The sequence below is a fragment of the Pararge aegeria genome, chromosome 11 (genome assembly GCF_905163445.1).
Source record: "Pararge aegeria chromosome 11, ilParAegt1.1, whole genome shotgun sequence".
NCBI classification, from domain to species: Eukaryota; Metazoa; Arthropoda; class Insecta; order Lepidoptera; family Nymphalidae; genus Pararge; species Pararge aegeria.
The window spans coordinates 13,219,952-13,236,263 of NC_053190.1; the positions used below are offsets into that span (position 1 = coordinate 13,219,952).

General features: G+C 34.3%; 1 protein-coding gene across 1 annotated transcript in view; it reads right to left on the reverse strand.

The window, feature by feature from the left end:
• Positions 1-6,314: 6,314 nt before the first annotated feature.
• Positions 6,315-16,312, reverse strand: part of LOC120627680 (cadherin-86C) — a 167,178-nt gene continuing 157,180 nt past the window's right edge. The window contains exons 8-15 of the mRNA XM_039895705.1: positions 12,044-12,236; positions 11,393-11,636; positions 10,634-11,219; positions 10,199-10,553; positions 9,953-10,100; positions 9,747-9,877; positions 9,138-9,464; positions 6,315-8,914 (exon numbers count right to left, since the gene is read on the reverse strand). Of these exons, the coding sequence (XP_039751639.1) occupies positions 6,442-8,914; positions 9,138-9,464; positions 9,747-9,877; positions 9,953-10,100; positions 10,199-10,553; positions 10,634-11,219; positions 11,393-11,636; positions 12,044-12,236 (4,457 nt within the window). The 3' untranslated portion in view covers positions 6,315-6,441. The remainder of the gene's footprint in view (positions 8,915-9,137; positions 9,465-9,746; positions 9,878-9,952; positions 10,101-10,198; positions 10,554-10,633; positions 11,220-11,392; positions 11,637-12,043; positions 12,237-16,312) is intronic.

Here is a 16,312-nt window from a genome sequence, read left to right on the forward strand (position 1 = left end):
TATTATTATATTAAAAGCAGATCTAGGGTCGGGAAGGAATTTCGCCTTAGGCGAGCGGGCGATTACTGCGACCACCGAATTTATGGTCAAACTTCGCGCGAAGGCGACGGCGTGAGTTTTTATTATGATCAGCCCAGTGGACCGTGAAAGCAAGTCGCCGCGGGGAGACGTAATTTCCATACCTCATGTCTGTTTCTGTCGCCCTAGTACTTTCTTAATAAAAGTTTCGCAGGAGTTGGCAATAATAATCATTTATTTTATTTACCTTTACCTAAAATGATTTCGTATTCTTTTTTTTTATTAACCAACATCAAGCTTCATTTATTCAAATTCAGACATATGCATAGACATACCTGTTCTTGATAGTAACATATTAAATCAATGCCTGTTCTTATAAACAAAATGTTTTTAGCTGTTTTAAATGGTTTAACTGTTTATAATAATAATAAAATTAAAGGCAAAAAAGACCTAGGCATAAAAATTGGAGCTGACTTTCAATAACAACAAAAGCGAATCGTTTAAACTACCTAAGCAATTAGGAAAGACAAACAAATACACCAAGAAAAAATTCAACGGAAGAGAAAAAAAGTGAAAATAAACAGAGGAATTGTAAACTCCCCAGTATTGGGCGAAAACTTTAAGTAAGACGTGAAAAATGGGAATATGAAAAGAAATAATTTTCCGCGCGAGTTGTCTGTGCAAATGAGCTGAATGAAGGAGCAGCTCATGCGAATGATTGAGCGCTCGCGATGAAACAATGTTCAACTTTATAATATCGCCAATGTTGATTGCTAATCTGAAAAGAATTTGCTTAGTGGCAATTTATTCAAAATTTCAATATAATTCTTATATTGTGTTTAAGTATAGAAATAAATACTTTATTTAATCAAAATCAAAACCTTATTACCAAAGAATATAAATACATAGTTGTTTTAGTAGGAGAGAAGGCAGAAATGTATAGGTACAATTTCAATAGGTGTATTAATACAAATACCCCGCAAGAATTTACGTACCTAGTACTGAACATCTAAAAATATTGTCTCTGACATATCTGAATATAATTGCTTTGGCTACGATTTTACAGAGTGATAGGCGACAGTTACTAGATAGATAGTATAAATTGCGAGAGCATGCTCGAGTACTGAACCACCAACGACTCATCCTTATCCAAAACATAGAACAGTCAATAATAAAATACTTTTCAAAATTAATTCTTGAATTTTATTATTTAATAATAACACAGATTGCCGTGTTTTATATTCTATAACATGACAATCTTAAAAATACTGTTCACGCAGAACCGACTGTTTGAATGCCGATGGAAAAGAATACACGGGGAACGTTAATAACGAAAGCTCCTAGACTTTAAGTATTAACATAGTATTAAGTAAGCTAATACTTAAAATGAGTTTTCATAATAAAAAATGTTTTCGAAATAATAGCTTGAACGCCATCTAGCAGCAAATAGCATAACGCTTTTGTAATGTTATTTAGTTTCGTCAACGACGCCAATGAATTATCTTAGTATATTATGCAATCCTAGTAGCTATTAAACCATAAGGCGACAATGGCGATTGTTGAGGATTTTTGGCATTGAGAGAGAGACAAGAGAAGAAAATTATTTGGTTGATTTTATTTTCATACTACGAGTAGGTAGGTATATTTACCTGCCAGAGCCACGAATTATGTTACAATGAAAAGATCGATTTTAATTTGACTTTAGAGAATAAAAATGATCTTCCTAATGTCATTAACAGACACAGTATTTATTGTAAATATTTTACACGTACAAAACACTAACTGAATAAATACATTATAAAACTAAAAGTCTGTTGGGGCATTAGGGTTTAGTAACTATCATCATTAATGAAAAGCCTATAACAGCAATTGGATTGCAATCATTCAAGGCAGACCGGGTTGGTAATCGCAGTATGTAGATAGTAGTAGTAGCACAGCTGAAGACGCTGCCGCTCGTTAAATTTCTTAGCCGCCTCATAGGATGGTGATTCTATAGTGGCACCTTTATTCTGATCTGCCGCTAACCCACTACTAACTCGACTTGTTTTTCAAAATTAAAAAAAAACAAAGTTCTAAATGCATTTATTGCAAGTAGGCCTAGTTATAAGCACTTGGAACGTCAAATCGGTCTGTTTGTTGTGACTCTACCACCGGTTTGTAAGGCAGATTCCAACCAGAAGAGCCAGCAAGAAAATCAACAGATTGCTCTTTTCCAACATCATTTTATAGTTTAACAAACTTTAGAATTTTTCTGTCTTGTTAGAGTTGAGAGCGCCGTGGCCAATCCGCCGTGGTTCATCAATTCTGCAGTAACCACCATTGGTTAAATGTGCTTTAATATATTGTTTAAATGTTATAAAACCCATCCTCACACAGGATTTCTATACTTTTCTCAGACGATATGCAGATTTCACCGTTTCTAGTCGATTGTTTATATCGACTATTATAATTACTATTTAATTACTATTACTTCTTTTGGCGCGATGGAGAAAAATGATGAGAGTGAATTTTTACGATGCGCGCGCACACCGACACCTAAATTCTACATCGTAAAGTTAGTTCCAGGTGGTATGAAAATCGATAACTATGATCAAGTTGTATATTCTAGTATTTTATATTTAGAATACGTATTTCGTAACAGTATAAACGTTAATAAAACCTTTTTTATTTAAATAAAATCTTTTTCGTTAATTTTAATATTTATCGATAATCACTACTGCATTTTAGTTATTTCTTTTCCTTACGCCAAACAAGTATACATAACTTCTAACGCGTGTACATAAGTACACGCACTCTTTTTTTTATCAACTTTCTTTATTTTGTTTTATATTATTTTGTTTGACACTTATTTATCCTAGGCTATAAAGTAGATCTAGATATAATTACGGCCGTTGCGACGATTGCTATTGCCACCTTGCTAAATTTCAATTATTATTATTTTATATTTAAATATTATCTACGTGTTAAGTCGTTAAAACACACTGAAGAAGTAATATCTTAATAATCATAATATCTCTAGTGTGAAATGTCATATAAATCAGAGAAAAAAGTTGGTTTCTATTTTTCCCATCCATGTACATTGCCTTTTCGGCTCCGCAGCTTAGAATCAATCCTGACGTTGGCATCATGTTAGCTTGTTGTCACCTTGAAAGAATAGATAAGAAGCCTTTGTATTATTAATCACCAAAAGCTAAAAGCTTACTTCGCTTAGCTTAATTACGACAGGAAAAATATTCCCAGGCCTATTTCCAATTATATATATGTATCTTTTATCTCGCTCTCAACTTCTGTTCGCCTTGCTCGATCACACTTTTTGTTACTTAAAAAAATTGAGTCCATCATGACACTTTCTTATTATGAGTACCTATGGATAGGTAGGTATATAATTTTTAAAACTAGTAAGCAACTCTTGATTATCGCCGATATCGGATTCCTATATAAATAGAACCGGTCCCATCCGCCCGAGCCCCCAACGATTCCGATCCGGATAGTCAATAAACGCTATTGTCGGTTTTTGGTTCCACCGATACTAGGACTGCATGATAAACTGGAAGATGTGCCCGTAAACAATATTTAACGTAAGCAAGCACACTCAGATATTACTATATTGTTTTTATGCTATTCGCTAATAGATGGCGTTTAGTAATCAGCAGTTTCGTACGTCAACTATTTGAAAAAATATATCTTAGTTCTGATGGAGTTTTGACTTTCAAAAAGTCGGAGATGATATACTTAATATTCAAGTCAAGACTAGGTCGAAAGTGAGTGACGTATGAACAAAATATGTTGAAATGAAGTTAGTGCTTTAAAAAAAAATTATCATTTTTGGTTGGATAGGTAAAATGTTTTACGATCGAATTAAAAATGGCCTTAGGTTAGAAGTTTGACTTAAAAAATCATAGCATTATTATTTTTTGAAATCAATGAATTCAATAAAAGATTTATACCTATCGACGTTTAAAATGTGTATCTATCTACTTTATTATCGACATTTAAATCCTTAAATTGTCTGAACACCGTTTTACGAAATTTGCTCTATTAGTATTACCGGAAACCATATTACAGAGCACCGTATTAAAACAAAGAAGAAACGACATTATAAAATTATCATATAGTTCCTACTTTCGTCGTTAAATACGATCTGAAATTATATCGAAACTCCCTCTTTCGGCCAAATAGTGCGGTACCGTCGCGTTCGTAGTAATTTTAGTCCGAAAATGTTGTTGATCAACGTTACCAACGCCATCGTTTGTTAGATCGGCGAAACAAAGCAACGACGCGAATGCTATCATTTTTGTTTCGGCTAATCTCCTAAATTGTTCTGCAGGCTTAGTACCTATTGAACTACAACAGCCGTCAGTCGACATTCAAGGCGGAACAAGTTTCGCTTGTCCACCCGCCAGGCGACATTGAATTGTCGGCTTGTCAGCTTAATTTGGTTAAACCAAAGTCTAGATGAAAATATAATCACCAGATAAACAATAAGACTACGTCTTAACTTAGTTTACTAGTTGTTTCCTAGAAATGTAAAGAGAGATTTTGCACCTTTATTTCGTATTGTTTTGTTTATGCAACCCTCGTATTAATTAAAATGTAGCAGCCGTAAACAAGTATCTTAGCAGTGAGCTCATAAATTAGCTAGTATAGTAACATTATTAATTATTAAAAACAATGACTCGCATTTGGACATCAAATTCACAAAAATAGTGCTAAACGGTCATAAACCAATACATTTTATCAAGATAGTTATCACCCGAGCCGAAGGATTATAAGTAGACAAAATATATTATTACCACGGTATTAATAGTTTTCGTCTCCCAGTCTTATCTACAGTCCTAGTACCAAGTTGACAATAACAGCTGACAATAATGGTTCGTTTCGGAACTTTATCGTTCGTATCGGCTGTATGCTGGATTTTGTTTACGACGTATTGCTTCCACCTACCTACCTGCGCCCTGCACGCATATTTGCGTTGCCGTATTAAAAGGTTTATTATGAAATACTTGTTTCAACTGAGTATTCAAAAACAGAAATGCTGGCCGTTTGTATCGTCACGGCGCTATCAATGATATAGTGACAATTGGAACCTCCCGGTTTGTTCAGGGATGATGGCAAGAGACCAGACGGTATGACTATATTACCGTGGTCGATAGGGCGTGCGCTGGTGTGGGATGCGACATGCGTTGATTAGTTGTCAACTTCTCACTTGCCGAGTACGTCCCAAAAAGCGGAAGCAGCTGCCGAATCTGCTCAAATGCTCAAGCGCCGTAAATACTCCGTGATTTATAATGACTACGTTTTTGCGGCGCTTGCGTTTGAGACACTGGGCCCATGGTCTTCGGACACGAAAAATTTTAATAACTTCGTGTCCCAAAAATTGGTCCTTACGTCTGGTGACCCAAGAGCTGGCGCTTATTTAGCCCAACGGCTAAGTCTAGCAATTCAAAGAGGCAATAGCGCCAGCATTTTGGGTACCATGCCCATAAGTGAAAAGTTAGACGGCTTATATTTATTGTAAATATTAATTTTAGTTGGTAATTCTAATTTCCCTACAAAAATATATTTTTCGTTGGTTCACTAATAAATAAAATTCAAAACAAAAATTGAACTACAAGAGGTGGCTCTGACCAAAGATGCCTTAAAGACAGCATCGAGACATTTAAAAATAAAGGATATTAATAGTAAGAGCCATCTTCCCGTGAATTAAAAAATAATTTAAAATAAAAGGCCCTTAGACAACAGCTTTTCCGAGTACAGATCACGAGGTCCAGAATTTGATCCCCGGGCCGGACTAACATTGTTATTGTTGCAGTATTCCCAGTACTTGCCAGGTGTAGAATTGTTGCATTCTTCCCAGTACTTGCACACATGATTGTGTGGACTTAAAAATCTGAGCTGTGTAGGGTTCCTATGATATAGATCCCGCTGTCTATTAAAAAAGGCCTGCGCAAAGCCCCGCTTTGATGTTGATGACGCAGTTATTCGCGGCATAAAAAAACTATACGTTTCTTAATCAATCGTTCATAGCTCATGAAAATAAAACACGATAATAAAAGTATAATATAACTTTATATTTTATAACAAATATAGAATTGCACACTGAATCAGTATGGCTATTGTGAATAAATGAATAGTTATTTACAATAGATTTATTTATTAAAGCTACCATTAAATACGAATTTTAAACATTTTTTATTTACAATATAATGTTGCTTAAATTTAATTTATAAGGTATAACTATAGAACAGTCAGTATAAATAAAGGCAGTTGATTTTTATTATTCTTAGTTTTAGGTTAATAAAACTATTTACAATATCTTATGACATTGTATGAATAATAATAAATAGGACGGAACAAAGTTTACTAAAAACATGTAAAATAATATCTATAAGGCACTCTCGTTGTATGAATACTGATATAGTTTTAGTATGAAGTAGAACTGCTATCTGGCCTGAGTTGTTTAGTTTGAACATCATCATAAGCAATGGTGAAAACACTCTTTTTCTCCGTAATTGGTAAACGTTTTATGTTACCCGTTTGCTGAGCCAGCGTACTCATAGCAATGCCAGAATCATTGTCATCAACTTTTGTTGTAACAATTCTCTGACATGTAACTGCATCACCACCAATATTAATTTTTGAAACATGAACTTCAGATGCGGTTCTTTTGTCATCCTCATAGTTTGTTGAAATTGATATACTATGAGTTAGAGCACTTTCTGAAACATCTGTATGTTTTTCTTTTTTATTTTTCACATCATCTTGGTTAACATAAATAGGTTGATGTTCTAAGGATTGTCTTTGTGCTGGAACATTTGGCGGTGCACCTAAGTATTTTGGTATATGAGTTGGTTGAATGTAACAAAGAGGATTTTGGTTTTCATATTGATGTTCGTATCTATGTTCTGAGTGTTGCAACAAAGGGTGCACATCAGGCAATGGTCCTTCAGGAACAGGCGTGACTCTACCTTCTTTCAATAAACGAGGATGTATAAAATCACTTTCTTTTTCTTTGAAGTTTTTTTTTACCTCGCTTCCTTGGCTTTGACTTTCTTTGCTGATTATTTTTCCATAACGACCACTTTTTTCTTTTAACTCTTGATCATTTTTTGTTTTTGAGGGTCTCTTCGGTTTATCTGGTATTACTTTATCAGACGTGGAAGGCTTTATATTTGCACTTGTCTTTTTGCCATACCATTGCATATACCTAGGTAAACTTTTTTGTACTGGTTTACTTGTATCAGATATTTTTAAAACATCATTTTCTATATGTTTTTTTGAAATTTCTTTAGTAACTGATGAATCGGATTTAGGTATCATAGGGGTTTCTGGTTCATCTAAATCAGTTATTTGTATCTTGCCATCTGGCTTATCCAAAATATGTTCTTCTGTAGATGATCCTTGGCGTGAAAATATCAGATTCCGTTCTTGTCGGTCTCTTTCGTTCCGATCTTGACTTGCGGAACTACTTGTACTTTTACTACTTTCGTGTTCATACATTTCTTTTGAAATTCCTGCATTGTGGGGAAGTAACTGTTTTTTCGTTCTCTGTTTAATTTTTTCATCGAGTGAATCTGATATCTCCATAAGAACTTCTCTTCGTGATTTTAATTTTCTGTCGCCTTCAGCTTTGATTTGTGTTGAGCTAACAATTTCATTTTTTGATTTAGTTACTGTGCTTTTGGTCACATCCCCGTAATATTTTACTCGTTCTTCTCTCTCATTTATTTTACTCACTTTAACAGTTTTTTCACTTTCTAGGGAAGGAGAAACGTCACTTTCTTCAATGATAGGAGTTTTAATTTTTCTTTTTAGTTCATAAACACGGATACTTCGCCTTGGATCTTTATATTTAATTTTTTTCTTGGGCTTTTTCTTTTTGATCCAAGTAACTTTTTTTGAATGATCTGAAGTAATCTGAGATTCATCTTCACTATATGAATCGTTATCACTCCGAGATTTTCTTATAACTTCTTTCAGACACAGAGGTTCTGTTTGAGTACCAATATGACATTCAGTTTGTGTTGCCATGACTGAGTGTCCAGGTAAACTTTGAGTTTCTAACTTACTTTCACCTTGCGATGCCGTGTCTTGGTTTTGTAACATTCTCTCCCGCTCAATTAGTATTTGATGAAGAAGTTCATTTTGTTTTCGTAATGACGATTCGAGAAGTTCTTGATGAATAGAAGATTTATTTTGCATTTCTAGTAAAGCAGATTGTAAATAATCTGACTTCAAAGGTACAGTACCAGGTACATCAGGTGGCAAATTAGAATACTCATGTATTTGAAGTTGTTGGTCAACGCCAATGTGTGATCTTTGACCAACACTTTTACCATCTTTGTCAATATTCTCTAAATCTGTAACTACTTTATTCATTCTTTCTCTTATATTATTAGCTTCTTCACCCTGTTCTCGGATAAACCTTTCCATTAACATATCTTTGCCATTGTCAACAACAACGTATTGAGTGTGTGGAATTAATGTAACAGGACGCTGATTTTGAACAGGAAGATTTACGTAGCGTTCATCATCATTTTTACCTCGCGTCACAAGCCTTAAAATTTCAGTATTGCCTTCTTTTATAAAATATTGGTCTCTACCTAGGGAATTTGGAGCGATATATTCACGTTTGATTAGAAGTTCCTCTTTATCATGTAAGTTTCTGTCAGCATCGGATTTGATAAAACCTCCAACATCAGAACCTCGTTCAATTTCATGTCTTCGTATTGAATCATTTTCCTGTTCTTTGCGTTCATGATGTTCAGGATGTTCATGATGCAGTGTTGCAATCCTATCATATCCGTTTTCTAAATCTTCAATATATTCTTTGTGTTTATTGGCAAAAGCTTCCTGAAGTTGCATTTCCTTTGTATAAATTATATTTGGGCCATCCCTGGAAAAAAAAATTAAAGCTTTAATAGCATAGTAAGTAATAATGGGTCTGGCGTATACAAATAAGAAAATGTCATAAATAAGAAAAAAGTAATGCCGTCATTTTCACTATATACTTTGTGGACAAAGTTAGCAGTGTTGTTTTGTACGCTTGCCAATTTAGTTTAATTATGAGACTTTAAGAGACTTCTGAATCGGCAGCATCGTTAGTTATTGATTATTACCTGTGTCGGAAGGATTGCCTAGTGTCATCGTATTTATAGTCATTATCTGCGGCAGTTTGTACAAATTCGTGTCGGATACCCCCAGGCGTTGAAGCTGGTTTACTTAGCTCTTTTGATTTATAATTTCTTTTATTAAATTTCCACTGTGTTGGTTTTGTTCTCAAATCCGTTTGTTCAGCGCTCCAAGCTTCCCGTCTTCTCCACTCAGGTGCTTCTATAGACTTATTTTCTATATTTTGCGTCGACTTGTTTTCTCTCCCAACTCCCTTGTCGCGAACCACTAAATGCACGTCGTCCTCTGTGGAGTTGACACGTATCACTCTTTTCCTAGAATTTATTAATGGATATCTATGTACCTATCTGATCTAGGTTCTTTGACATGAATTAATATCCAATAAGTGCTTTTTCATATCAAAAAGTGAAAATAATTTAGTGAAAGTGAATGAAAGGTTTAAAGTGAATTATGTATAATTATTAGATTCATTTTGCAAAATTTAAATCCAAATGTTAAGGAAATTTTCCTTACTGAAATCAAATTATGAGCAAATTATTACATAAGCGCTAACTTTGAAGAAGTTCATAGTAGTAGTAAGTAGTAAATGTAATTACCTTGGTGGCATATATAAAGGGCAACCTTCGCAAATACAGCAACATATGAGCAATAGTAATACTAGGGCTATTAAAATAGCTAGCAAAATTAAAAGCCAAAATAACAATCTGCTTTCTGCTTTATAAATGCCCTGCAACAATAAACATTCCAAAATTAGTAATGTGGAATTATTTATGCAACACAACGTTTAAAAAAAAATAATTACCGAGTTGTTATCTTCAGCTGTTGACGATTGATCTTTTCGTACGTTGCTATTAGAATAAATTGTTATATTTTTTGCTAATTGTTCTTGAAGTTTTGCCACATTTATGGCAGTATTACCAGCCATACGAACTACTGCAGTAACCACGCTTCTGAAAATGATATAGTAATAGTTAATAGTTTAAATATAAGTAATTATAGTTTTTAAATATATTTATCATATTTTATTTAATAGGTTTATAATACGAACTTTTCTTGACTAGACTCCTGGTCACCGATATTTCCTGTTCCCTTGTCGTCATTTATTTTATAAGGTTTTATATCTACAATTGTAACTTTTCCTCCTGAAAGAGTGCTCAAAACCTCTTCTAGTTTTTTTCTGTCAGGGTTTGCACCGGAAACGATAAACGACATGGTCCTAGTCTTACTTTCTGGAGGATAAATTTTAACTGTTGTAGTTGAAAATAGTTTTGGTACTCCGAGGTCATAAGCTCTTATGGTTAACATATAAACTTCACTTTCTTGCTCATTATCGTATTGTCGTTTTTCCCTGTGCACATTTTGTTTTTTCGTCCTCTTCAGTGGCTCCAAAAGATAAATCTCGCCTGAAAATAAAATCAATGGTTGATTTTTTCATTGATAACAAACATATAAACTAAAATAAGCCTACCATGCAGAAACATACCTGTTTCTTCATTAATTGCAAATTTTCCTTCACTAGTCCCCTCTATTATTTCATATCTGACTACATTATTTGGTGGCTCAGCATCTTTGTCAACTGCCTTAACATACGCCGCCGAAGTAAAATTATTTAAATTTGGCGATAATACAAACTCATACAACGCCCTTTCGAATTCTGGTGGGTTATCATTTACATCTAATAACTTAATAATTAATGGCACTGTTACTCTTAAACCTACACCATCGTTATCTCTAGCCTCTACTAAAAAATGCAAATCTGGCATAGCTTCGCGATCGAAACCATGATTATTAGTTGCTACAGTTATTAACCCCGATATAGGATCTAAGTTCAATGATGTATTTAAGTATCCTAATATGGCAGTGTACTGCATTTTTCCGAAATCTCCCGTGTCGACGTCGTCTGCAGCGACTTGTACAACCCTGGTACCAGCTGTTACATTTTCTGGTAGTTCCACATCGTAAGAGAGTGCCAGAAATACGGGAGGATTATCATTAACGTCATTCAAATATACGGTCACATTTGCAAAAGCCGACAAGTTAGTTGCTGGGCCAAGCTCTTGAGCTAAAATCTGAAAAAATACAAAAAAACGTTACAAAAGTTACCTAAATAATTAAATATTGAGCTTTTGCATCTGAATTATGAAAATAATCTTGGAATTTAAATTTAAATAGGAAAAAAAAAAACTTGTTACTAATAATAATTTTTTTAATGAAAATAATTAAACTAATCCTATTAGCCTACCTGAAATATAACAGATTTACGAGCTTCAAAATCAAGCATTGTGTTGTCCCGTACTTTGATGATAAATTGGGCATGTCTCTCCGCTACAGTTGGTGTTATTTCAAACGTTCCGTTGTTTCCAACCAATGAGAGGGAGAACACGCCATTCTTTCCAGCATCATTGTCATTCACTTGAGGAATATACGGATCGTTGAACACTAGAGCTGTGCCTTGAGGTGCGTTCTCATCCAAATAAGTGATGTAACTGAAATCAATATATTATTGTGGTTTTAGTACATGAATAATAATTATGTTGAATAATTATGATCGGTTTTTTTTTCCTTCAATACGCTAAGATATTTCCCAACAACCACTATATTTGATTGTACCTTGCTCTTAGACTAAAAAACAGAGGTGTATATAATGTCCCCCTTTACCAGGCACGATTTCTTACACCGTATTTGCTCCAATTTAGATGATATCCTGGGCTTTATATTTATAGAAGGATTCTTTCAGAAATAAGTTATTTCGCTGGAATTAATTTTGGCTATAAATAACAAGTGAAAGATGTGCAACGTAAATTATCTTTTCGATAGGTCGTTGTTAGAGGCGTTTTTTATGTCTTGTTAGTTTTTTCAAGGATTGATTTTGTACATGTAATTGTGTACTTACGACTCATTCTCAAAGTACGGTGGTGAGTTATCCCGCTCAGGCAGTATGAAGGCGAGCTGTACAGTCGACGACATAGCCTCAGGCTCCTCTCTGGACAGGCGTACTTCCTCAGCGACTACCGTGAGCAGGATCGGTGCTCCTGCGTGAGATATTGCTGCAATCTCCTCGATCGGCCGCTCGAGGGTCACTTCACCTGGAAAAAATTAGGTAAACTTATTAATAAACTAATCATATTATTGGAATCCGTACCATCATGGTAATTCGAAAGTGTGTCTGCTTGTTTGCTACCTATATTCGGCTAAACCACAGCAGCGATACCCTAACTTTAACAATCCTACTTTTCATCCGTAAAAATCTGTTGATAGGTATTAAGTCAGAAAACTTTTGGGGACTTTATTAAAAAATATTTACGAGTAAATCATCCTAGTTCATCCATTGAAATTAAAAAGAAAAACATTTTTAGACAACTCCATTGCCTAATTTTTTCAAATAGAATGTAGTGGTGTATGAGATTTGATAACATCGGACTAAAAATAAAACAACTTTCGACATCTACCGAAAAGAGGAAGAACTACTACGTTTCATTATCTGTACAGTCGCCTCGGAGAACGAGTGCGCAATCTACATGATAGTTCTTCTAATTGACACTAGATGGCGTTATGCAATTTTAAACACTTGTTAAATAGCCGAACAAATATTATCAGTACAGTATGAATATTTTCACAATAAATATTTTGGCTATTATTGTTGTTTGAATTAATTAATAACAAAAATGATTTTATCATTATGGTATTTTTATTAAAGTGCCAATAATTATTGTAATACGAAATAAGGCGGACTCAGACACCTTATGTATGGTCATTATATTAATATTTACACCATGAATGACAACAACCACCTACGCGTGGTCTGATCACAAAGGGAAATTATAATGAGTCATTACAACATTACTGTTCTGAGTTCTTTTGAAGTATGGTGACCATATTTTTATATATACTAAGACATATAAGTCGATAGCCGACTGGCGCAGTGGGCAACGACCCTGCTTTCTGAGTCCATGGCCGTGGGTTCGATTGGCTTCCCACAACTGGAAAATAGGTTTGTGATGAAATGAATGTTTTTCAGTGTCTGGGTATTTATCTATATATTATAAGTATTTATGTATATTATTCATAAAAATATTCTTCAGTCATCTTAGTACCCATACCACAAGCTACGCTTACTTTGGGGCTAGATGGCGATGTGTGTTTTGTCGTAGTATATTTATTTATTTATATAAGTAACAAGCTGGAATTTCTTCTCAATCATTCGCCTTATGAATATTGTACGTATTTGGTCCTATATACTTAGGTACATAAAGTTCGATATATTTGTAATAGAATATTTTTTAGTATTGGAAAAAAATGATTTGAAGAAAATTAATATCATTGTACAAAAGCGTGAATAGGCATATCGCATAAAAGAATTATCACGTAATGCTGTTGGATACAATGCAATGGTGATCGATCTTTATTCAATAGCATCGTAATTATTCTAAACAGCCTGGTCTGTATAATGAGACAAACTTATTAAATTATTATATTATAATACAGTATTGTCTTCACTATGTCGTGAAGTGACGGCGGATAAAAATATAGTAGTTACAACCCCCCATTTCCTGCGGCTCAGTGGCATGCATAGAGGGTATAACCAGGGTATGTAGATAATATTAAATGAAGAAAATATCCAGTATGAGTTCTAAATACTTGAGGGTAGGCTTTTTATAACTCTGACAGTCTTTCCTTAAATTTTTAAGAACTCGTACTGGATATTTTCTCCATTTTATATCATCTGCATACCCTGTGCATGCCCTCTATGCACGCCACTGCTGCAGGTTAAAACCAGGCAGTGTACTGGACAGATGCTGATTGTAATCAGTTCTTTTTAATGTGTATGTTAATTTTTAACTTAATCTGACGGTTTAAAGTCGGTCGAGATACCTACTTACTTACATGCATACACGATACAGGTTGTATTCAAATGTATAAATTCGTTAGAAGAATGGCTACCCTATTTTTAAACAGTGCCATAACTTACATTTGTCATAAGATACAAGCTACCTTATGTATTTCTATCGGACATAATACATTCCTACCTACTACTAGTGTCAATCTATTCTTAAATCTTATACCTAGAAAATGTTACCGGGGTCAGTGCTTCTGACTTCTAAGTCCCACTACCCGTTTAGATAAGAAAAGGGCTTAAAATATATCCTTTACTCTTAACGAATCTAAAGGCTTATGCCGATAGTTGTTTTAAACAGTAGTAGGATACAGTTATAGAACTAAGTTCATACTCATTTTATTATTAATGTATTCTTCTTTTTCGACTAAAAGTTTCCCACTACGTGGGGTCCGCTTTCCGGCATTTTCAAGCCCACTTTGCAAGGTCTTAAGCAACCGAATTTTTCGCTCAGATCTGCGTTCACGATGTTTAGTAAGCGCTTTTTGGTGCGGCTGTGAGTTTTAACTCGGGGACTGCAATGTTGAGGCATTGATTACCATCGTAACTTTTCCGGTCTTCGTGTAACATGACCGAATTATGAACAACTTATTATAATGTTGGATGTACATGAAAATTAATGTTTATTTGCTATACTCACCGCAAAGCAGGAGAATCTGTATGGTGTAATTTATAATATCTTCATTTAAGGAGATGTTGACTTTAAAATGAATAAGTTCTAACAATTATATATTCATTGTTAAGTCAACATCTCCTGAAGTTGCTCCCGTTCGGAGCGAAACTTGCGTAGAGGGTACATTGCCGATCTGTTTGGTGATGAGTATAAGGATTGAAGAAATTATAAACTACACCATACAGATTATCCTGCTATGCGCAGAGTATATAGCAATTGATGCTTAATTTTCATAATATCATGGATTTTCGCAACGTAACGCCTGCTTCTATCCAATACCTATGCAGGAGTTATTATTACATGGGAAAAGCTATAATCACATTGGTGTCTACATAGTGTATAGTGCTAACTTTTCTATGTTATGTGCGTTTTAAGCAATTCAATAATCACTTGCTTCAAGGAAAACGAGAAAGAAAAAAGGAAAACGTCGTGAGGAAACCTGCATACCTGAGAGTTCTCCGTAATGTTTTCAATAGCTTGGGCTGGTGATGGGTTGATATGAAAATGAAGATAATGATGATAATGCCGGAAATCCTTACAATGAGTTTTTACATGAATTCCCAAAAACGGCGAATTACATTTACTTAGTTCATAATGTAGGTACTCACATGTGAGTCTATATTATTCATGTATATTATTTTTTGTTATCCACTATTCGATAATCGGCTTAACTTATAGATACCTATTCTATAAGTTTCAATAAACATTCTAACTTATAGTATAACGTTAGTGTCTACTTATATATGTCCCCGCCCGTATGTATGTCACTTTCATTGTTTCACGAGACAACAAAAAATATTTCTTCACCCGAGATTTCCACTTGGCACTGAATAAAACATAATGATGCTCATGTTTTTGTTTATGGTAGGGACGCCATAAAAGGCGGAACGAAACCGGGACGAATCGGGATTTGTCGATACCTTCAAATCTAACGCAGCTTTGCCCTTTTCACTCACTGACAATATCGATGCACACATTGACACCTGTCTTGTTAGAATGTCAAGTTAGACAATCTGAAGATGTCTTTATCTATATCCTAAACATCTCGTTTTATTTAACTGTGCTATAAACAATGATACATTCGGCTGCATCGAGAATCAATATTTGATAGAAAAAAGAAAATGCACTGTAACAATATAAATATTAGAAGCAAAAATAAACTCGTTGTGCAGTTTACTAGGCTACACAAAATTGCAAATTCATTCAAGGGCAATTATATTATTTTTATAACAAATTACCAAATGAAATCTTTGAGACGTCTCTCAATAAGTTCAAAGTTTATATAAAACGTAAGCTTACAGAAAAATCCTATTATAATATTAAGGATTATTTAAACGATAAAAAAGCTTGGGTGTGAATTGCTCTAGCTTCATAGCTTAATTTAAATATACTGGAAGATGGTTATAACAAAAATATAAATTTACCCGGCTAAGTTTGTTGTGGGCTCTTCTTAGACCAGGGCGCGTTTGGAACCCTCGTAGCTTTAGATTTAAGTTGGCGAACGAAGTTATCACCATCCCGTTACAATTATGTAAACAAATATGTATGAACGCTTCATAAGTGCCTGTGATAGGCCTACATGAATAAAGAAATTT